Source organism: Armigeres subalbatus, chromosome 1 (assembly GCF_024139115.2).
Source record: "Armigeres subalbatus isolate Guangzhou_Male chromosome 1, GZ_Asu_2, whole genome shotgun sequence".
Classification (NCBI taxonomy): domain Eukaryota; kingdom Metazoa; phylum Arthropoda; class Insecta; order Diptera; family Culicidae; genus Armigeres; species Armigeres subalbatus.
The window spans coordinates 292751722-292775259 of record NC_085139.1 but is presented as its reverse complement, the minus strand read 5'-3'; the positions used below and the strand labels follow the sequence as shown (position 1 = coordinate 292775259).

General features: G+C 43.3%; 2 protein-coding genes and 2 long non-coding RNA genes across 9 annotated transcripts in view; 3 read left to right on the top strand and 1 right to left on the bottom strand.

Moving 5' to 3' along the window:
* LOC134215807 (post-GPI attachment to proteins factor 2-like) overlaps positions 1 to 23538 on the top strand; it is a 405279-nt gene that overhangs the window by 33875 nt on the left and 347866 nt on the right. The window lies entirely within an intron of this gene.
* LOC134207723 (histone deacetylase 6) overlaps positions 1 to 23538 on the bottom strand; it is a 287433-nt gene that overhangs the window by 3903 nt on the left and 259992 nt on the right. For 5 of the 6 annotated variants that reach the window (XM_062683566.1, XM_062683567.1, XM_062683568.1 and 2 more), the window contains 4 exons: positions 14959 to 15513; positions 14581 to 14852; positions 14323 to 14515; positions 220 to 279 (listed from right to left, as the gene is read on the bottom strand). In XM_062683566.1, the coding sequence (XP_062539550.1) occupies positions 220 to 279; positions 14323 to 14515; positions 14581 to 14852; positions 14959 to 15513 (1080 nt within the window). Of the gene's footprint in view, positions 1 to 92; positions 153 to 219; positions 280 to 14322; positions 14516 to 14580; positions 14853 to 14958; positions 15514 to 23538 lie in introns of all 6 variants that reach the window. The other variant, XM_062683565.1, reaches the window with a different exon arrangement.
* Positions 8458 to 9027, top strand: LOC134215787 (uncharacterized). Its single transcript, XR_009980311.1, has 2 exons — positions 8458 to 8599; positions 8659 to 9027. It is a non-coding gene; the product is annotated as an uncharacterized LOC134215787 (long non-coding RNA).
* On the top strand, positions 19135 to 19575 carry LOC134215781 (uncharacterized). The gene is made up of 2 exons (XR_009980308.1): positions 19135 to 19201; positions 19290 to 19575. It is a non-coding gene; the product is annotated as an uncharacterized LOC134215781 (long non-coding RNA).

Here is a 23538-nt window from a genome sequence, read left to right as displayed (position 1 = left end):
ACAGAAAGATGAGAGAATTTCGATTAGACCAGTTATGTTTCAATGAAGGCAACGTGACAAGATGGATGGCGCATGATCGGACCCGACCGTACCTTGTCGTCTCCGAGAGCAGAATCATAACCGGCCGAAACGATTACCAACTGCGGGTTGAACTACAGGTGGAGTGGGGTTGAGAAAAGAAAACGGAAAGTAATTAGTGACGGTTGAACGGATACAAACCTCTGGGCAGCCGTACGCAGCGTCGTAGCCGGCCGAAATCAGGACCAATTCCGGTTGAAACTGAAATGGGTCGAGAGTTAAGTGGTTTTATTATGTAGTCTGAAGCAACATATCAAGCGTTCATGTTCCTCGTAGAATATTATAAAAACAAATTTGAGTTACGTAAACAGCCTTAACAAAATAGAGTTCAAATAGAATTTCAATAGCAAAGCCGAAAATTCGATAATATTCGAGTCGGTTCTTTTTCTACTAATTTGTCTCCAACTGGTACATGTGGTTTTTGGAGTACTTGGAGTACATACTACTTCAATGAACCCAACTAAATATTCCAGGGCGATGCAAGCGATGTTCCCAAGAGATCAACAAATAGGAGCCATGGGGCAAGATGGGTTACGAAGTAAGATGGATCAGTGCCGTTTTTGAGCATTGTATACATTTTAATGCAGATAGGGAAAAGTGGGGCAAGATGGCCATTCTAAGCGGTAACCCTTGTAAAATAGTGAAACTCCTTCGAATTCTGCTGATTTGTCCGTGAAACGCCTTAATGATGACCTGTCTGTTACATAAGTATGAATAAATACTGATTAATGACGTTCAGTATCTTATAAACTGGTATTAACAGGTTTTGCCTTTCTCGTATACTAAGTATACGGTAAAGGCTATATGATCGCTCCAAAAACAAACTTTTTATAGAAGGCCCGGAGACCCATAGTGTTATATACCAATCGACTCAGTTCGACGAATCGAGGTGATGTCTGTGTGTGTGTGTGTGTGTGTGTGTATGTGTGTGTGTATGTGTGTGTGTGTGTGCGCAAAACTACTCAAAAAATGTCACTCAATTTTCGGGCACTTATCCTCAACCGATTTGCTCGCAACAAGTTGCATTCGACGCAGAATCCTGTCCCATTGTTTCCTATTTGAAATTGGCCAGATCGGACTATGGGATCAGAAGTTATGGCCAAAATACAAATTCATACGAAAAAATCGCGTAAAAAATGTCACTCATTTTTCGAGAACTTATCCTCAACCGATTTGCTCGCAACAAGTTGCATTCGACGCAGAATCCTGTCCCATTGTTTCCTATTTGAAATTGGCCAGATCGGACTATGGGATCAGAAGTTATGGCCAAAATACAAATTCATACGAAAAAATCGCGTAAAAAATGTCACTCATTTTCCGGGCACTTATCCTCAACCGATTTGCTCGCAACAAGTTGCATTCGACGTAGAATCTTGTCCCGTTGTTTCCTATTTGAAATTGGCCAGATCGGACTATGGGATCAGAAGTTATGGCCAAAATACAAATTCATACGAAAAAATCGCGTAAAAAATTTCACTCATTTTTCGGGATCTTATTCTCAACCGATTTGCTCGCAACAAGTTGCATTCAATGCAGAATCCTGTCCCATTGTTTCCTATTTGAAATTGGCCAGATCGGACTATGGGATCAGAAGTTATGGCCAAAATACAAATTCATACGAAAAAATCGCGTAAAAAATTTCACTCATTTTTCGGGCACTCCCAAATGATTTTCGATCAATCGACTTTCGGTTTAATGATTTCTTCGGCAATGACATTTCCGACCAGCTTTGGGCTTTATGGCCTTCGACCAAACGGCGTTCTCCCTTAAAAAAAATTGATTTCAAAGTGAAATTCTTTGGGTTTTAAATCCTTGAGAATTTCCACAGAAAATTTAATAAAATTTCCAAAAGGTTATTTTTTTTATGTTCATGAGAAATTGTTCGCTATTTTCTGGAAAGAGCCCCTAAATTGTCCATAAATTCCAAGGTAAGCTATTTTTTAACGGAAATTTACTCAGGATTTTAACTGCAGTACTTTCGGCATTTCGAAAGCAATTCTTTTTTTGGCGCACACTTCTAACCACCGTTTGCTCCTCCGGAAGATCTGAAAGATCCCACAAAATGGCAAATCTGCGAATTTCATCGAAAAAGCATCAGGATTTTATAAATGCATTTGTTTTCATATTCTGAGTATGGATTTGATTTTGTGGCCTAAATATGTTTACTATGACCCTTCGGAAGATCCGGAATATCCGGAAAATGCCAAATTATTAAATATCATTGCAAAGCACCATTTGCGATGACATTATTAGAATGGAAATTATTTCATTTCATTTATTCAAACTAAGGTCAGTGTGGTCTCTGTTGTGATCTTTTGGAAAATCCGGATCTTCCATTTCATCGTGAGGACAAGCACAATTTTTCTTACTATAAGTATGGAGCTGGTTTTTTTTTATTACCAGACTAAGACCGGAGTGGCCTGTGCAATACATAAAAGCCTTCTCCATTCAGCTCGGTCCATGCCTAGTTTTACATTTTTCGGCGACAATTATACTCTTTGCTTTACGCTCAGTTATTTCTTGTATTTACCTTGCAAGCCGCTAACCAACAAATCATGGACCTACTGCTCAAGCACCATTTTGGTCCTGTACAAACAAGATCAATATGATTAACACTTTTGCGGCATGTTGAAATCCTTCCACAGCTTCCGTTACAATATGCACTCACATTCGAACGTAACGCTATTATTGGTACTGCCCTGCTAATGTTTTGAAACCTCAGATAAATTGCCATCGTACACCCAGTAGCATGATTTAAAGAAGCCTTAAGCAACCTTCTTAATACCGAAACATTGAAACTTTGCAACCCAATGCAAAATATGTCGCTTGCGGCAACTTTGACACAAAGGGTCAGTTCTTCTGTTCAGCATAGAAGCCTGAATTGTCAATTTCTCTTGCGTGGTTCTTCCTACATATGTCAAAGCAGATTTTTTTTTGCAAGCTCATGGGAATCACATGGTTAGGAAAATCGTCGTTAAACCTGTGTAGTGATCCCACCCAAACACCTCATCAGGAGGCATTAATTCATGGGTTTCAGACAAGAGATTGGAAAAATTCTCTTTCTTACTTTTCTTACTTACTTTTGGGGACATTACACACATTTCCAAGAATTATTAGCGTAATTTTTAGTGTAATAATTGAAAAATAACCCAATGGCATTTTTGCCTTTCTCGTATACTAAGTATACGTAAAGGCTATATGTTCACTCCAAAAACAAACTTTTTATAGAAGGCTCGGAGACCCATAGTGTTATATACCAATCAACTCAGCTCGACGAATTGAGGTGATGTCTGTGTGTGTGTGCGTGTGTGTGTGTGTGTGTGTGTGTGTGTGTGTGTGTGTGTGTGTGTGTGTGTGTGTGTGTGTGTGTGTGTGTGTGTGTGTGTATGTGTGTGTATATGTGCGCACCAAAAGAGCAAAAAGTTTAGCTCACTTTTTTTGCACTTACCCTCAACCAATTTACTCGCAACAGGTTGCACTCGACGCATTATACTGCCCCATTGTTTCCTATTGAAAATTGGACGGATCGGACAATGGGTTTGGTAGTTATGGTCAAAATACTTTTTCTCATAAAAAAGCGCGTAAAAAAGTCTAGCTCATTTTGAATGCACTTACCCTGAACAACAGGCTGCATTCGACGCAGTATACTGCCCCATTGTTTCCTATTGAAAATTGGACGGATCGGACAATAGGCTTGGTAGTTATGGCCAAAATACTATTTTTTACCGCACGAGAAAGGCATCATCACCGCTAGGTGGATTAATCTGGGTTTTTTTATGATGCTCGGGGCCACATGAGCAAGGAACAAAAATTATATCAAAAGTGTGTTGAATTTAATTAGAACGGGTAACACATTTCTTGCACTTCTAGGGATTATGTTCAAATGATGCTTCACTTGAAAATGTCGTATTCCATGTTGATTTGATGACCACTAGATGATATGTTGGAGATGACTTTGTTCCTAATACAGTTGGCAATACCGCCCCAAGTCGACATAATATATCCAAAGATTTATTACTTTTGATAATAATTACTGTAAATCTCTTCAAATTATTAATGTAAATATGAAAGCCATGATAAATATCAATTTGTGCTGAAAAATTAGTCATTTAGGCTTTAAACCTTCAAACCTCTGTAACAATGAATTTATAAGAAAATTCGAGTTTCAACTAAACCATATTAAAATCAAAATTTAAGAACAAGTGAGGTTGTCAAAGTACGTTTTTCAGTTGTATGGGCCTTTTACATTATTGTTAACCGTCCCACGTATTAATAACGTGAATATAATGCTCACTTAAGTCATAATCAACACTGGCTGTCTTACCCCCCATATGTCGATCTTGCCCCACTTTCCCCTATTATGCCTTCGTAAGAAGAATAATTTGGTTCTACTTTATACATACTGAATGGCATAAGTCTTCTCCATTCAGTTCAGTCTAAGGCTGCACGTCGCCAACCACGCAGTCTGCGGAGGGTCCGCAAATCGTCCTCAACTTAATCGATCCACCTTGCTCGCTGTGCACCTCGCCTTCTTGTAGGCGTCGGATCCTCCACGAGCATCGACCAAGTCTCGTGTCCGTGGAGGACAGTGGAGGACTACCGGTCTAATGAGCGTTTTGTATATAGTTAGTTTAGTTTGGTACGGCGGTGAAATTCCTCCAAAAGTATGTCCAATTCCTCCAGAAATCTCGCCAGGAATTATTCCGAAAGTTCCTCCAGAAATTATTTGGGAAGTTCATTCAGGAATTCCTTTGGAAATTCTTTCAGGAATTATTCGGGAAATTCTCGCCAGGATCCTCCAGAAATTCTTTCGGAAGTTACTCCAGGAATTCCTCCGGAAGTTCCTCCAGAAATTCTTCGGAAAGTTCATCAAGGAATTCATCCGGAAATGTCTTCAGGAGGTCCTCGGGAAGTTTCGCCAGATTTTTCCGGGAGCTCCTCCATTTTCCTCCGATTTCCTCCAAGAAATCCTCCAGAAATTCATCCAGGAATTCCTTCGAAAGTTCCCCCAAAAATTCCTTCGGAAGTTCCTCCAAGCGTTCCTTCGGAAGATCCTCCAGGCGTTCCTTCGGAAGTTCCTCCAGGAATTCCTCCGGAAGTTCCTCCGCAAATTCCTCCAGGAATTCCTCCGCAAATTCCTCCAGGAATTCCTCCGCAAATTCATCCAGGAATTCCTCCACAAATTCCTCCGGAAATTCTTCCAGGAATTCTTCTGGAAATTGATCCAGAAGTTCCTCCGGAAGTTCCTCCAGGAATTCTTCTGGAAATTGATCCAGAAGTTCCTCCGGAAGTTCCTCCAGGAATTCCTCCGGAAGTTCCTCCAGGAATTTCTCCGGAAGCTCCTCCAGGAATTCCTCCGGAAGTTCCTCCAGGAATTCCTCTGGAAGTTCCTCCAGGAATTCCTCCGGAAGTTCCTCCAGGAATTCCTCCGGAAGTTCCTCCGGAAGTTCCTCCAGGAATTCCTCCGGAAGTTCCTCCGGAAGTTCCTCCGGAAGTTCCTCCAGGAATTCCTCCGGAAGTTCCTCCGGAAGTTCCTCCAGGAATTCCTCCGGAAGTTCCTTCAGGAAGTTCCTCCGGAAGTTCCTCCAGGAAGTTCCTCCGGAAGTTCCTCCAGGAAGTTCCTCCAGGAATTCCTCCGGAAGTTCCTCCAGGAATTCCTCCGGAAGTTCCTCCAGGAATTCCTCCGGAAGTTCCTCCAGGAATTCCTCCGGAAGTTCCTCCAGGAATTCCTCCGGAAGTTCCTCCAGGAATTCCTCCGGAAGTTCCTCCAGGAATTCCTCCGGAAGTTCCTCCAGGAATTCCTCCGGAAGTTCCTCCAGGAATTCCTCCGGAAGTTCCTCCAGGAATTCCTCCGGAAGTTCCTCCAGGAATTCCTCCGGAAGTTCCTCCAGGAATTCCTCCGGAAGTTCCTCCAGGAATTCCTCCGGAAGTTCCTCCAGGAATTCCTCCGGAAGTTCCTCCAGGAATTCCTCCGGAAGTTCCTCCAGGAATTCCTCCGGAAGTTCCTCCAGGAATTCCTCCGGAAGTTCCTCCATGAATTCCTCCGAAGTTCCTCCAGGAATTCCTCCGGAAGTTCCTCCAGGAATTCCTCCGGAAGTTCCTCCAGGAATTCCTCCGGAAGTTCCTCCAGGCACCCCGCCCGACGTTCCTCCAGGAATTCCTCCGGAAGTTCCTCCAGGAATTCCTCCGGAAGTTCCGCCAGGACTTCCTCCGGGGGAAGCGCGAGGAATTCGGCCGGCGGCGCCTCCAGGAATTCCTCCGGAAGTTCCTCCAGGAATTCCTCCGGAAGTTCCTCCAGGAATTCCTCCGGAAGTTCCTCCAGGAATTCCTCCGGAAGTTCCTCCAGGAATTCCTCCGGAAGTTCCTCCAGGAATTCCTCCGGAAGTTCCTCCAGGAATTCCTCCGGAAGTTCCTCCAGGAATTCCTCCGGAAGTTCCTCCAGGAATTCCTCCGGAAGTTCCTCCAGGAATTCCTCCGGAAGTTCCTCCAGGAATTCCTCCGAAGTTCCTCCAGGAATTCCTCCGGAAGTTCCTCCAGGAATTCCTCCGGAAGTTCCTCCAGGAATTCCTCCGGAAGTTCCTCCAGGAATTCCTCCGGAAGTTCCTCCAGGAATTCCTCCGGAAGTTCCTCCAGGAATTCCTCCGGAAGTTCCTCCAGGAATTCCTCCGGAAGTTCCTCCAGGAATTCCTCCGGAAGTTCCTCCAGGAATTCCTCCGGAAGTTCCTCCAGGAATTCCTCCGGAAGTTCCTCCAGGAATTCCTCCGGAAGTTCCTCCAGGAATTCCTCCGGAAGTTCCTCCAGGAATTCCTCCGGAAGTTCCTCCAGGAATTCCTCCGGAAGTTCCTCCAGGAATTCCTCCGAAGTTCCTCCAGGAATTCCTCCGGAAGTTCCTCCAGGAATTCCTCCGGAAGTTCCTCCAGGAATTCCTCCGGAAGTTCCTCCAGGAATTCCTCCGGAAGTTCCTCCAGGAATTCCTCCGGAAGTTCCTCCAGGAATTCCTCCGGAAGTTCCTCCAGGAATTCCTCCAGAAGTTCCTCCAGGAATTCCTCCGGAAGTTCCTCCAGGAATTCCTCTGGAAGTTCCTCCAGGAATTCCTCCGAAAGTTCCTCCAGGAATTCTTCCGGAAGTTCCTCCGGAAGTTCCTCCAGGAATTCCTCCGAAAGTTCCTCCAGGAATTTCTCCGGAAGTTCCTCCAGGAATTTCTCCGGAAGTTCCTCCAGGAATTCCTCCGGAAGTTCCTCCGGAAGTTCCTCCAGGAATTCCTCCGGAAGTTCCTCCAGGAATTCCTCCGGAAGTTCCTCCAGGAATTCCTCCGGAAGTTCCTCCAGGAATTCCTCCGGAAGTTCCTCCAGGAATTCCTCCGGAAGTTCCACCAGGAAGTTCCTCCGGAAGTTCCTCCAGGAATTCCTCCGGAAGTTCCTCCAGGAATTCCTCCGGAAGTTCCTCCAGGAATTCCTCCGGAAGTTCCTCCAGGAATTCCTCCGGAAGTTCCTCCAGGAATTCCTCCGGAAGTTCCTCCAGGAATTCCTCCGGAAGTTCCTCCAGGAATTCCTCCGGAAGTTCCTCCAGGAATTCCTCCGGAAGTTCCTCCAGGAATTCTCCGGAAGTTCCTCCAGGAATTCCTCCAGGAATTCCTCCGGAAGTTCCTCCAGGAATTCCTCCGGAAGTTCCTCCAGGAATTCCTCCGGAAGTTCCTCCAGGAATTCCTCCGGAAGTTCCTCCAGGAATTCCTCCGGAAGTTCCTCCAGGAATTCCTCCGGAAGTTCCTCCAGGAATTCCTCCGGAAGTTCCTCCAGGAATTCCTCCGGAAGTTCCTCCAGGAATTCCTCCGGAAGTTCCTCCAGGAATTCCTCCGGAAGTTCCTCCAGGAATTCCTCCGGAAGTTCCTCCAGGAATTCCTCCGGAAGTTTGTAACCTGCGCACTACTACTGATTTTGTTTTGTACCGCGGAAGCAAATTTTGAGCTTCTAGTCTAGTGTACGGAACGAAGGTATGGGGTCAATTTTCTTACCATTTTGTAATCCACCTACACTAAACAACACGACAACAGAACATATCCACAACTCTTCATAGTCCATGACCTGCCAATATACCCTATTTGGCAAGATCATCGTGCCAGCGCATATGAAATGCTGCGGTGTGATAGAATCTGAATTCTGAGCTGATCCATATATCTGCAGATCAAACATACATACATGCCACCGATTAGTCGATTAAACTGTATGCCATGTGGGAGATCATCTCCAATTGCCAGCATTCTCTTGTGAAACAGCCATTGCTCTCCTTAACTGATAAAACTAAGAGATAAGAGAATGACCACTGACTACTACAACTAGGACCAACGTTATATCCCGAACGGAACTGTGATCAGATCAGTCGCTAGTTAAATTCCAAGCAGGCAATACCGATTTTGTGCTCTGTGCCTGACTAGCAGTATTTATTTTATAGTGCTACCTGACCGATAGTCATAGTGTATCAACGTGGTGCTACAGAGGGTGAGCCGAGATAGGCCGTGTAGGAGGTAAAGTGTGGTGATAATTTCATTGGCTGGGAATAATTTGCTGAATTTTGAACCTACAGCCTCAAGCCCTCACACCCCCAAACAATGCATGACGATGCATGTAGCAATGGCAGAGTAGAGTGATGGTGATTACATGAGATCGGCCCGTCTTTTCTATCCAAAATTCTGCATGGCGGTGGCATTCATCGCTCTGGTGGTGTGGTGACGTAGCATCCCACCATGACCACTGAATTACTGGATCTCGGAGTTGCTGGCTTCCCGCCAGTAGTCATGGACTTTCTGTTCCGGGCCAATTCTAGCAGTCTACGTGGGATACACGCACGACACGGACACCATACAGTAGGATAAGTACTAAAACTTAGAATGTAAGTACACCTAGGATATAAGTAACACTTTAATAAACATCACCTACAGTTTTGCATGTAAAATTTATACTTTTGCTTTGGAACACGATGACTCGATTCGTCTTCTTTTTTGTTGGTTTCGCTGTACTTATTTCGAACCAGGTTTGTAGGCAGAATTGGTAAGTGGGTCAATGGGACCAGTATCAGTACACCTTCTTTCCACCTATTTTGTCTTCGTCTCATGCGACTCCCCCCTTTCCTCGGGCGGGGAGATGACAAGTTCCTCCAGGAATTCCTCCGGAAGTTCCTCCAGGAATTCCTCCGGAAGTTCCTCCAGGTATTCCTCCAGAAGTTCCTCCAGAAAGTTGTTACAGGAATTGCTCCGGAAGCTCCTCCGTATGTTACTTCAGGAATTCCTCCGGAAGTTCCTCCAGGAAGTTCCTCCGGAAGTTCCTCCAGGAAGTTCCTCCGGAAGTTCCTCCAGGAATTCCTCCGGCTGTTCCTCGAGGAATTCCTCCGGAAGTTCCTCCAGGAAGTGCTCCGGCTGTTCCTCCAGGAATTCCTCCGGAAGTTCGTCCAGGAATTCCTCCGGAAGTTCGTCCAGGAATTCCTCCGGAAGTTCCTCCAGGAATTCCTCCGGAAGTTCCTCCAGGAATTCCTCCGGAAGTTCCTCCAGGAATTCCTCCGGAAGTTCCTCCAGGAATTCCTCCGGAAGTTCCTCCAGGAATTCCTCCGGAAGTTCGTCCAGGAATTCCTCTGGAAGTTCGTCCAGGAATTCCTCTGGAAGTTCGTCCAGGAATTCCTCTGGAAGTTCGTCCAGGAATTCCTCTGGAAGTTCGTCCAGGAATTCCTCTGGAAGTTCGTCCAGGAATTCCTCTGGAAGTTCCTCCAGGAATTCCTCCGGAAGTTCCTCCAGGAATTCCTCCGGAAGTTCCTCCAGGAATTCCTCCGGAAGTTCCTCCAGGAATTCCTCCGGAAGTTCCTCCAGGAATTCCTCCGGAAGTTCCTCCAGGAATTCCTCCGGAAGTTCCTCCAGGAATTCCTCCGGAAGTTCCTCCAGGAATTCCTCCGGAAGTTCCCCCCGGAATTCCTCCGGAAGTTCCTCCAGGAATTCCTCCGGAAGTTCCTCCAGGAATTCCTCCGGAAGTTCCTCCGGAAGTTCCTCCAGGAATTCCTCCGGAAGTTCCTCCAGGAATTCCTCCGGAAGTTCCTCCAGGAATTCCTCCGGAAGTTCGTCCAGGAATTCCTCCGGAAGTTCCTCCAGGAATTCCTCCGGAAGTTCCTCCAGGAATTCCTCCGGAAGTTCCTCCAGGAATTCCTCCGGAAGTTCCTCCAGGAATTCCTCCGGAAGTTCCTTCAGGAATTCCTCCGGAAGTTGCTCCAGGAATTCCTCGGGAAGTTCCTCCAGGTATTCCTCCGGAACTTCCTCCAGGAATTCGGCCGGAAGTTTCACCAGGAATTCGGCCGGAAGTTTCACCAGGAATTCGGCCGGAAGTTTCACCAGGAATTCGGCCGGAAGTTTCACCAGGAATTCCTCCGGAAGCTCCTCCAGGAATTGCTCCAGAAGTTGCTCTGGTAGTTTCTCCAGAAATTTTTCCAAAAGTTACTCCAGGAATTTCTCCGGAAGTCCCTCCAGGATTTCCTACGGAAATTTATTCTGAAATTTCTTCTAAAGCTTGATCAGAAAATTTGTCCAGAAATTTATCGGGAAGTTGCTCGTTGCTCCAGGAGTTTCTTCAGAAGTTCTTTCAGAAATTTATTCGAGTAATCCTTCCAAAATTCTTTGGGAATCTCCTTTGGGAATTCCTCCACGAATTGCTCTGAAAGTTCTTCCAGGAACTCTTTTCAAAAATCTTTTTGAAATTGCTTGGGAACTTCCTCCGGGAATAACTCTGGATGTTCTTCCATTAATTCCTGTGGAAGTTATTCCAAAATTTCCTCCAGAAGCTCCTCCTGGAATTTCGAGAAATCTTCCTGTAATTCCTCTGAATGTTCCTGCGGAAGTTGTTGCATGAATTCATCCAGGAAGTTTGTTCAGAACTTCATCCGAAAGAGCATCCAGAAATTGCTTCGGAATTTTTTTCGCCCAGAATTCCATTAGGAGCTACTCCAGAAATCCACATGATATTTTCTACAGATTCGTCCACAAATACTCCCCAAGAAATTCTCTCAATAATTCCTTATGAAATTCCTTCACAAATTCTCTCTGGAGTTTCTCCAGAAATTTTCCCAAGAACTATTCTTTAATTCTTCGAGAACTCTTCACTGGTAAAAAAAAATCGACGGCGGGGTGAATTTGTATATGACGGCGGCGTGGCGCAGAAGCGCACAGGTCCCGCGCCATTTTTGCAATACCTGACGTATGGCGAACAACTGGTCCGTGGTAGAGCAGTGGTTCTCAACCTTTTTCTTTAGTGGTACCTCTCTTGCATAGCTTGAGGTACTCCACTGTTTTTTTTTTGCAATTATAATAAAACACCCGCCATTACTCTTTTTCGTCTCAGGTACCCCCCAAAGACCAGCAAAGCTACCCCCAGAGGTACATGTTAACCCGAGGTTAAAAACCGCTGCGCTAGGATATTTACAGCATGCTTACGTGTCTGTTATTTTCCTACAAAGTGGAAACATGCACTCGTTACTGCTATCCCCAAACCCGGCAAAGATGTAACAAATATAGCGATCTACCAACCAATAAGTTTGCTTCCAACTATTATTAAATTGTTGGAGCGAATCATCCCAATTCGATTGGAGCGACACATCGAGACATCGCAATTAATTAGTAAATCAATTTGGTTTTAGACGTGGACACTCCACAATCCACCAGCTAGTTCGACTAGTAAAGAAAGTAAAATCTGGATTTATGAACGGGGTTATAATATGATATATAATATAATGGGTTTTCTAAACGTTTCTACTATAGTTTCTACTATAACTTTCATGATCCATTACACAATTAAAACATTTAATATTGTTTATGTATGGTCGACACTGAAATATTACCAGGTCTCCAAAGGAGACATGGTAATATTTCAAAGGAAGAAAGTTTAAAATCAGTACAAAACCTATTCGGTTAAACGGTTAAATTTTTTTTATTATTTGCTCTTCGTAAATTAGGTTGGAGAACTGATGAAGCGAGCCGGACAATACTAAATACTCATCCTACTTGGTTGGCATGTGTACAAAAATACATATGAGAGAGTTAGTTCTGAAAATGTATTGCGAGAGTTCGGCTGGTGGCCCAGTGCTGGGAATTTGGTTTCATCAGTACCCGCTAAGCTCCCTCCCCTTGGATATGTTACCTTGCCGCGGTGGGTGGGCTTACGCCATTAGCACTAATATGGCAACCAAAGACATATCCTGTCGTGGTGGTATCACATGTTGACTATTTTTGTTTAATGCCGCGTCATAATCTGGCATTGACGCACTGATCTTACGGATGTGATCCAACGGACGTCGAGTCTTGGAGCCTTGAATGGTAGTGCAGTCAGGCAGATCTCATCCCTCAGTGATAATGGTGGTAGATCTCTTCTTTTCTGCAATACTTTTCTGAAGCGTTCCCTGATATTGATGAGTCGTAGCCGCGCTTAATTCTAGCTAGATAGGTACTTATTTTTATTGAGTGTGGCCAATTTTATCGACGGTAATAGGGAATTGAGTGTTGGATTCACTGAGTAGAAGTTTTATCAAAACTAGGAACGTGGCGCCTTTTATTTTGTTATGGCTCACTTTGAAGAACCATAATTAAAAATATCACAAATTATAACGATGGTATGCAAACAATCTTATAATGGCTTCATCTCGATAATTTTTACTAATAGATAGGGAATAGGCGTGATGAAGCCTTACTTTGTCACCGAAAAGTGAATCTATAGCTCTGACCATGACCCACACAATTATAGCTACGCTTGCTTTTAAGGCTTTAGGACGATTAGACAACTTAGGGACCATTTCTTCATCTTCGCATAACGCTTTAACTAGGTTTTTCGTCTAAGCAAAGCTGATCTTTAGTGATACACAAATGGAGGCAATTTACTACAGCTAATACGCAACATAATCTACAACTAGCATAGATTTAAACTGAATAACGTAGGAAACATGTAATAACTAAGACAGACAAAATGACAGTAGAATTAAACATTGTAAGACGATATGACACCGTATTAAACATTTGGCATAATTATGACTGAGGATACGAAAAGATTGACAATAGAAACATAGACGTGGAGATCAATCATAAGACTTCCTAAGCCCATCATCAAATTGAAGCTCATGAACTGTCGAATCTTGTTTGGAGGCAATTCCGATGCTGTCGAGGACTATCGTAGCCCACAATGATAGTATTCCGGGTTTTCTCGAAATGAAGTTCAGAATATGTAGTGATTGAAATTGTGAGTAGAGAATTTTTGATGATTGCTTGGTGAACGGTTCTAAACTGCGGCCCGCTTTGGCCTTTTAATGCAGTTTTAGAGGCTTTCACTAAATAATCCTCAAAATCTAATGCAACATTATAGTTAAATTATGTTTTGATTAGAGTTTCTTACTTCATCATCAATATCATTAAATATATTTAGACTAAAACACGTGCGATTGATGATTACCTAATTAATTTTTTAACGTACTTTTCGAGCTTCTGTTGCTTGATGGGAACATGACCCAAACGCTATTGATTTTAATTAGAACTAAATGTAAAACATATAATCATATATAATAACTGATATTTCTCCACAGCTTAAGTATTCATCATAAAACTATCCCCAACCTGCCCCAACTCCTTAGGCAGCGATATACTATGAGTATATCCCGCAAAACTTAAAACCCCCATGGGTAAAGATGTTGTGAAGCCTTATCCTTATGTCCCTGGTGTATCATGGACGATATGAATTCCAAATTCACATCGGTGACTTGGCCCCTGGCCCCCTTATACATCAATAAAATAAAAAAAAATAAAAAAAAAAATCAGTACCCGCTAAGCTGCGGAGGACGAAGGAGGTCCTTCGTAGCTTAGTAGGGAAAGCACCTGTCTAGCGTACTTGGGTCGTGAGATCAAAGCCCACCGAAGGGGCGGTTACCCTCCAATACCTTTTCCGAACTAAATCTATCACATGTTGTGCATATGCATAATCGAGTTTAAGACATAGTAATTCAAGCCTTAACAGAGCGTCGTGAAATTGCAGTTGATATTATCTTTGAGTATTTTTATAGGAACCTTCTTTCGGGTGTAACACCAATTACTAGTCACCCTGTATTTGCTACGAATCATTATCACGTCCGCCACCCAGTAAAGATCGAATAGCTTTATGACCCCTTTGATGCGCATAAGGAGCTTGGTCCATAGAATACGTGGCATTCAATTATTTGAACAACATTAGTTTAAATTACCTCCATCGCAACGGGCATCAGAATCTGCTGCCAAATGGCCAAATAATCCCCATTCGTCATACCAGTTCGGTTGAGAGGTACGTTGAAATTGTATCCCAATCCAGGTCCTTCTCCAACGTAGTCAAAGTCCGATTCCCTTAGATTTGGCCAAAATTTGCCACACTCATATCGATGAATAGAAAAGTAAAGCACCCTGGAATTAATTCAAAACGATGACATCAAAAATAACAGTTGTTATGATACCAATCGACAATTTACCTTGGATCATTATAGAACATCCGCTGCGTACCCTGTCCATGATGGATGTCCCAGTCGACCACCAGAATCTTCTTCAGCCCTAACCGGTCCAACGCATGTTGAGCAGCAATAGCCACATTATTGAAAAAGCAATACCCATTGTACTCCGCCTTCATGGCATGATGCCCCGGCGGACGAATAATGGCCATTCCATTATGAATCCGTCCCGCCACGACGGCATCCACCAGCTCAATGGTACTCCCGCAAGCCAACAGCGAACAATCGTACGAAGCCTACGTCAAACAAACGAGATAAATTATGCATTCATACAATACTGATTATGCCTCCATATCTCTCAACACAATTTTAAACACGCAATTAGTTTATCCCCTAACTTACCGGGTGCACAAAAATGGCATCGTAATGTGAGCTTAGCTCCTCCAACTGTTCCAGGTTTTCGCTACCCTTCGTCCGTCGCAGAATCTCCACCTGTTCCGGCGTGTGCTTGGTCAGGATTTCCTCCTCCGTCGCCATTCTCGGTGCAATTGTCCGGCACCGATCGACCAGTCCCAACTGGCGGCACCGTTCCAACACCCGGGTAAATCGCTCCGGACACTCCGGATACCCGGTGTCCCACAGGCACCGATGCTCGGCAAACTTCTCGTCGTACACCAGACCCGTCTCGCCGCGAACCAGCTCCATCGAGGACAGCGCATTACCGTAGATGTCTTTTAGCTGGGCCCCGTTCGGGTCTGGCCCCGGTGCCAATCCGTCCGTTTGGGAGGACATTTTCAGTTTGCCTCGCTTTTTGGCCTCCGCCAAGCTGATCGGGTTCGGCCTTCGTCCGTAGAATTTGTTCCGTCGCTCGGTGGCTTCTGCTGCTTCCGCCGCTTGCTGGGCCCGGGTGCTGATTTTGGCTTTCTGGGCACCTCTCCGCGTTGTCACGGTGGAACTCTGTTGGTGTGGTTTGGTAAAATTTGGAAATGTTACTAAAATGGGGTCACGTTGCAGGTGATATATTGGCTAATGAAAGCAGCGATAGCGCCGACGACGATTGTGACACACTGAATATGGCCGATACGACTGACAACTGGATGATGGGAAGCAAAAAATGAGTCTTGCGCGCCTCGCTGTTGGGCTGTTTGTTGTTAAATAATAAGGCGAATAATAGCGATACGAGAGAGTGAAGTGAGAGAACTGATAAGGCAAGCAAGAGTGTTTATAATATCGTTCCGCATACTGATACTAGTCAAGCATAGAATTGTTTACCCCACTCGAGACTTTGGTGTTTGTTTGAATAATGTGACCAGTCGTACAAAACAACCCAAATGCATCTGGTGGTGCTGTGTTGAAAAGTTATTGGCGAATAAAGGTTGCATGAAGAAGAGAAGTCGAAGGATGATATTTGAAAAAAAAAAATGCGCGGGGAAGCATACGGGACATTTTTAGAAACTCTTCTCAAAATTTTTAAAAGCAATTTAAGTTAAATGTTTAAGCGTAACTGTTAAAAGCTCAAAATCAAAATATTTCCAATTATCATTCCGCATCCTGTAAATAATATTAGAGTATCCTATTGCTTCTTCATCACCAGCCTTCAGCTGGCGACTGAAACACACTCGTAGAGGGTATGATTGTATTGTACACATGATATGTGATCTCTGCGAAGATCAGTAAACGAATTCAGTTAAAATAAATCCATTCGATAGTCGGGAGAGTGGATCGGATACACTAGAATAAAGTGTTATCGTTTCAGCTAGCAAACCGCGCGTTTTAGTTTTCGTCGAAAGAAAGTGTTCGAGTGCCAACCTGTTGTTTCGAATCTTTGGTGACCCCATACCCCTACAATAAACACTCCGTAATTTTACCGCTATTATGCCTTTTTCTCTTGTATTATGTATTGTTCAGCTATCGATCAACTCAGTGTAACTTCTGAACCCCTTGGCCGATTTCAACCAAATATGGAACACACATTCTTTATATTAAGCAGACGACGATAGTGGGTTAGGGATGGAAAAGGGGAGGATGTGGGGGAGAGCTATTGTTTAGTTATCGATCAACTAAACCGTTCATCGAAATCATGGTTTTCCCAGTTAAAAGCAATGATTAATGTGTTTCCTTCTGGATGGTGAATGTGATCCCTTCTTTAAAAATAGACGTTTGTCCGGAATAAGGCATCGGTGGATGTTTTTCCTTCTTTAGAAATAGACGTTAGCCCGGAATAAGGCGATTATGGGTTTGATCTTTTCTTCAAAATCAGTTAATGTTTTCAAATGAAATCTGCCTTCTTTTAATCAAACGATAACGTATCAATAAGAAAACACAATTATCCGGTTGACCAATTGGTTTATTCATTTTTCGATTGTGAAAAAACTGCGAATCAAACTGGCAATTCCGAGCAAGGCCGGGTACATATAGCTAGTAATTCAATTCCGATTCGATCTTTGTATCTAATCTGTTCAATCAAAGTTAATTGCCTATATTCCGGGGATTAAACCACCTGACTTGAACATTAATTTACAATGTTCTGAAAACTCATATGTGAATGCTTGAATCTAATGGTATTTAAAGCTCACAAAAAAGTTCGAACGAATTCCATCCTGAAACATCAAAAGAATCGTTGCTTTGGATGTATCCTTTTGGATACTTTGGATTTGGACATCATATACATTATGCAACGTACACACCAGTCAAGCAGTTTGACGAACATTGACTCCGCCCCCAAGAAAACGCTTCGGTTGCTGCTTTGTTTGAACGTGTGTGAAGTTGGTCGAACAACCATTTGACAGTTGGCGGCTCGGTTGAAAAAAAAAAATTAGAACGGTTAGATTTTGGTTTGAGTTGTCGGGGGCGGAGTCAAGGTTCGCCGAATATGTTTGAGCATTTGTAGTGAAGTTGCACAAACCCCCATATATTTTTTGATGGTTGGTGCTCAAGTTGGCGATTCGGTCGTTCGTGTGTGATATTGGTGGTCGAATAAATTGATTGTTCGTGCGACTGTTGTTGAACTTGATGGATGTTTGAATAAACGAGTGTTACGTTCGTAATTTTAAACCATACCTATTTAGTATTTTTGTCATGTGTGCAAACTTAAAAAACAAACCCTGGAGCACAAGTAAACGCTTTGCGATTCAAACTATCGCGCTGTAAGGGAAACCAGTAGGGTTTCGGCAGGTATTTCCGTCCATCGTCGTAGGGGCTAAAACCAACGAAAGCAACGTACATTTGCTAGAACTTCACTATAGCAGAACGTTTCTCCTGAGCTTACGATTTGGTACGTATGAGTTTTACAAAAAAGCATCTCTTTTATTGGTTTTCGAGACTATGACGAACAGACGAAAATACCTGCCGTGTCCCTATTGCAAACAAGAGAGGAACAGAAAATTATCTTATAAAATTATCTTGCTACCAACACAACGATGATTCGTCGTTTCCGTTCGCGACTCCCTGAGAGCCACTGGCTGTCATAAACGAAGTAGGGGAGACAGAGTTGTGCTGTCTGCCATGCCCGCTGCATCTTGGTAGTGCTGTTCGTGTCGCAGAAAGAAAAACGGCTAGTGTAGGTGTTCCGGTATTCGGAAAGAACAGGAACGTAATCGGAACCAGAGAGCGAGGTGCTCCGTAACATAAATCGCCGACATCTATACAGCCATTGGCAGTAATTCGCCAAAGACAAAAAACCCGTTTTCTAATAACGGTTGCTGACGGAACACCCCAAGGGAAGGCGGCAACACAATTCGAGGTTAGTTCCCATTCAATTGGCAAGGAACATCCCATTATGAGTCCCAATATTTAGGCAAGCGGTGATAATTCCCTCACGATAAGCTCGAATAGGATAGAAGATAAAAGGAAAGGGAAAGCATTGGCAACCGTGGCAACCGCAACCGAACCTTGTAACCTGCGCACTACTACTGATTTTGTTTTGTACCGCGGAAGCAATTTTTGAGCTTCTAGTCTAGTGTACGGAACGAAGGTATGGGTCAATTTTCTTACCATTTTGTAATCCACCTACACTAAACAACACGACAACAGAACATATCCACAACTCTTCATAGTCCATGACCTGCCAATATACCCTATTTGGCAAGATCATCGTGCCAGCGCATATGAAACGCTGCGGTGTGATAGAATCTGAATTCTGGGCTGATCCATATATCTGCAGATCAAACATACCTACATGCCACCAATTCGTCGATTAAACTGTATGCCATGTGGGAGATCATCTCCAAATTGCCAGCATTCTCTTGTGAAACAGCCATTGCTCTCCTTAACTGATAAAACTAAGAGATAAGAGAATGACCACTGACTACTACAACTAGGACCAACGTTATATCCCGAACGGAACTGTGATCAGATCAGTCGCTAGTTAAATTCCAAGCAGGCAATACCGATTTTGTGCTCTGTGCCTGACTAGCAGTATTTATTTTATAGTGCTACCTGACCGATAGTCATAGTGTATCAACGTGGTGCTACAGAGGGTGAGCCGAGATAGGCCGTTTAGGAGGTAAAGTGTGGTGATAATTTCATTGGCTGGTAATAATTTGCTGAATTTTGAACCTACAGCCTCAAGCCCTCACACCCCAAACAATGCATGACGATGCATGTAGCAATGGCAGAGTAGAGTGATGGTGATTACATGAGATCGGTAAGCAAGGAAGATGAACAGTTAAATAGTTTCCGAAAATTATTCGACTGGAGTGCTAAAGTGATCATTTAATGCTGTTCCCATGCAGGCCCGTCTTTTCTATCCAAAATTCTGCATGGCGGTGACATTCATCGCTCTGGTGGTGTGGTGACGTAGCATCCCACCATGGCCACTGAATTACTGGATCTCGGAGTTGCTGGCTTCCCGCCAGTAGTCATGGACTTTCTGTTCCGGGCCAATTCTAGCAGTCTACGTGGGATACACGCACGACACGGACACCATACAGTAGGATAAGTACTAAAACTTAGAATGTAAGTACACCTAGGATATAAGTAACACTTTAATAAACATCACCTACAGTTTTGCATGTAAAATTTATACTTTTGCTTTGGAACACGATGACTCGATTCATCTTCTTTTTTGTTGGTTTCGCTGTACTTATTTCGAACCTGGTTTGTTGGCAGAATTGGTAAGTGGGTCAATGGGACCAGTATCAGTACACCTTCTTTCCACCTATTTTGTCTTCGTCTCATGCGACTCCCCCCTTTCCTCGGGCGGGGAGATGACAACCTCTCAACGACTTCCACAGCCACGCGGAACGTGATCGGCGAGTTAAGGTTAGTAGTGGCATAAAAAGACAAACATAGTCATCTAATCAGTCATCTCGATATGCAGGCGACACGCATTAAGAGCGAACGACGGTACCTGGAAGCCAAGGCCGAAGCCCAACGAAAAAGCGAATTGCTTCTCCAGATTGTGGTCCAGATCAAGCAGATCGCCATCGTCAGTAGGGCGAACGATTGCCACCCAGAAGAGCCTCCACTAGGAGTAAGTTGACCACAAATATTGATCACGAAGCAAAATCTTATGAAACCTATTTGACAGAGCTTTTGTTTTGGACTTGAACTCGTCGTGTGCGTCCAAGCTGAGACGGTATACTGTGCAAGCAGCATTTTTCCGTGTGGTCAGAGTTAGATTCAGGCACGGTCGGCGAGGTAGTCCATCTGTGGGCCAGTTTGCCCTAAGGAGTGCCCACCGGAAGCCAGGAGCAGGCACTCAGGGGAAGCTTGGTAACAGCTTGTAACGATAGGTAGTTACCGTGTTTGTATTTCAGTGCCGGGCGCTGACAGGAGGAGATAAAAGAGACAGCACGACACTGGGAGAACACGAATAGGATGGCTCAGAGAAATATGGGTCAGTTGAGGTCGAGGCACGAATCGGAGCGGATCACAAATTTACAATGGCGACGAGGATGAAAATTGGTAAGTTGAAAAAGAAAAAAGTGATTTTGAATCAAAGCCGAAATGAAGAAAAATTGAAATGATAGTGATCGGATTTGTTCTTTCGGTGAAAATTTAAATGGAGTTTTTAATTTGCGGCTGATAGAGTGGTACGAAGAAAAAGTGACTCGGAGGGGGCGGAACACCAGTTTTTTTTCGTATGGCAAAATGGCGGATTTTTTGCTCACAAACATGTGACGCGCAGAAAAGTGAGGTTAGGATCGTCTTCTTTGAAAAAAAAAATGATGACGTGATTCTGACCTTGTAGAATTAATCTGTGTTACCAAAGATTTTTTTTAAGGTTATGATAATATATCTGAAATGTGAAATTGTGCTATGGAAATAAACGAAGGTTTATTTGTCGGAAGAATGGAGTTTGGTATTGTTATGATGCGTGTCTTATCAAATGGCAGTACGGATACACAAAATTTTTCATCCTGAATCTTGAACAAATACTTCGTGTCTGTATCGTGCTTGATATTCTTCGTGAAAACAAATTGAGATTTACTAGACAAGTACGACTAAAGGAGTTGCTACGTGCAAGATGCATTTCTTCGTGAAAGGATAACGTACATACACTACGTGTGAAATGACTGAGTACCAGGCTGAGTACATTTTCGCGTGTAATGGCTTCGTGCAAAAGTTTCTTCGTGAAATGTTTTTTTTTCGGATCACTTCGTGAAATGTTAAGATACTTTTAACGGGCTTGGTAGGATTTGCTTCATGCAAGCCCATTTGTAAAGAAAAAAGGATATTGCTTCGTGTTGTTTTTTCTTCTTCTTAGAATAAGTATGGAATTAGCGTATGAAGCTTTACACCGAAGAGTTACAATCCTCACTGTTTGTGTATTTTTCATGAATTGATATCCATTTATTTTGTGTTACTAGGGATGGGAACGAACAAATAAAAGATTATTGCAAATTCATGGAGTGTCATGGTTATGTGCATGTTTCTAGTTTATGTTTTGCCTTTCTCGTATACTATCAGGTATCAGGTATCAGAACGTCGGCTCAGGAGGCACGTTCCTCTCAATTTGGGAGATTTGTGCCATCGCCTTCACTGGCCTTTCTCATCATTTACCTGACGGAAAAGGAAGTGAAAAGGGGAAAGGAAGAGGAAGTGAAGTTGGAAAGGAGAATGGAACCATTTATAGGAAAGCCAATTATGTAGTCTCACACGCATTCAGCTAGGGACTAAAGAGAGGTCACAAAAACACAGAGGATGTAACAATGGACGAACGTCAAAGACGAAACACAGAGTGCACTGTGAAAAACGCATAATGCGAATCCATATAGGTGACAATCACAAAGTACATTGTAAAATTGCATAATGCGAATCCATATAGGTGGAATTTGTTGAAAACTAAGTAAAACACATATTCATAACCCCATTCTTATTGAACCTCACGTTGAGATTGAACAAGAGTAGCCGAACCCGAACGTCAAGAACGAAACACAGAGTACACTGTGAAAAACGCATAATGCGAATCCATATAGGTAACATACACAAAGTACATTGTAAAATTGCATAATGCGAATCCATATAGGTGGCAATTTGTTGAAAACTAAGTAAAATACATATTCATAACCCCACTCTTATTTAACCTCACGTTGAGATTGAACAAGAGTAGCCGAAGCCGAACGTCAAGGACGAGACACATAGTACACTGTGAAAAACGCATAATGCGAATCCATAAAGGTAACATACACAAAGTACATTGTAAAAAAAACGCATAATGCGAATCCATATAGGTGAAAATTTGTTGAAAAACTAAGTAAAAACATATTCATAATCCCACCCTTATTCAACCTCAAGTTGAGATTAAACAAGAGTAGCTGAGGCCGAACTTCAAAGACGAAACACATAGTACACTGTGAAAAGCGCATAATGCGAATCCATATAGGTGACAAACACAAAGTACATTGTAAAAAAAAATGCATAATGCGAATCCGTATAGGTGGAAGTTTGTTGAAAAACTAAGTAAAATACATATTCATAACCCCACACTCACGTTGAGGATGAACAAGAGTAGCCAAAGCCGAACGTCAAAGACGAGACACACAGTACACTGTGAAAAACGCATAATGCGAATCCATATAGGTGACAATTTGTTGAAAACTAAGTAAAACACTTATTCATAACCCCACTCTTATTTAACCTCACGTTGAGATTGAACAAGAGTAGCCGAAGCCAAACGTCAAGGACGAGACACAGAGTACACTGTGAAAAAACGCATAATGCGAATCCATATAGGTGACAATTTGTTGAAAACTAAGTAAAACACATATTCATAACCCTACTCTTATTTAACCTCACGATGAGGTTGAATAAGAGTAGCCGATTATCTCGGAGAAGTAAAAAGTCAACTACGCCATAGCTCCGGTTAGCGCAGCGAGGGCTAAAATACTGTGAAGGGGGCCCTGGTGCTTCACAGGCTCCGTTTGCGGTTAGGTTCTTATTAGACCCCTCTAACCATTCATTCGTAGGCACGGTAAGCATAAAGCCGCATCACACCGAAAATTAGGGGTCACCTGTATGGTGGACTTTTACCACTGAAACAGGCAATCCGTAATGTTATTCTTAGCCAGATAACCAGCTGCCGACACCACACGGCTATCTAGGCTGTTCGTGGAGAGAAGTTGACATTGACTTTACGTCAACTCTCAATGTGGCCGAACAGCCGACTAACACTTTATGTGTATTTTTCATGAATTGATATCCATTTATTTTGTGTTACTAGGGATGGGAACGAACAAATAAAAGATTATTGCAAATTCATGGAGTGTCATGGTTATGTGCATGTTTCTAGTTTATGTTTTGCCTTTCTCGTATACTAAGTATACGGTAAAGGCTATATGATCGCTCCAAAAACAAACTTTTTATAGAAGGCCCGGAGACCCATAGTGTTATATACCAATCGACTCAGTTCGACAAATTGAGGTGATGTCTGTGTGTGTGTGTGTGTGTGTGTGTGTGTGTGTGTGCGCACAAAACGATGCAAAAAATGTCACTCATTTTTCAGGCACTTATCCTCATCCGATTTGCTCGCAACAAATT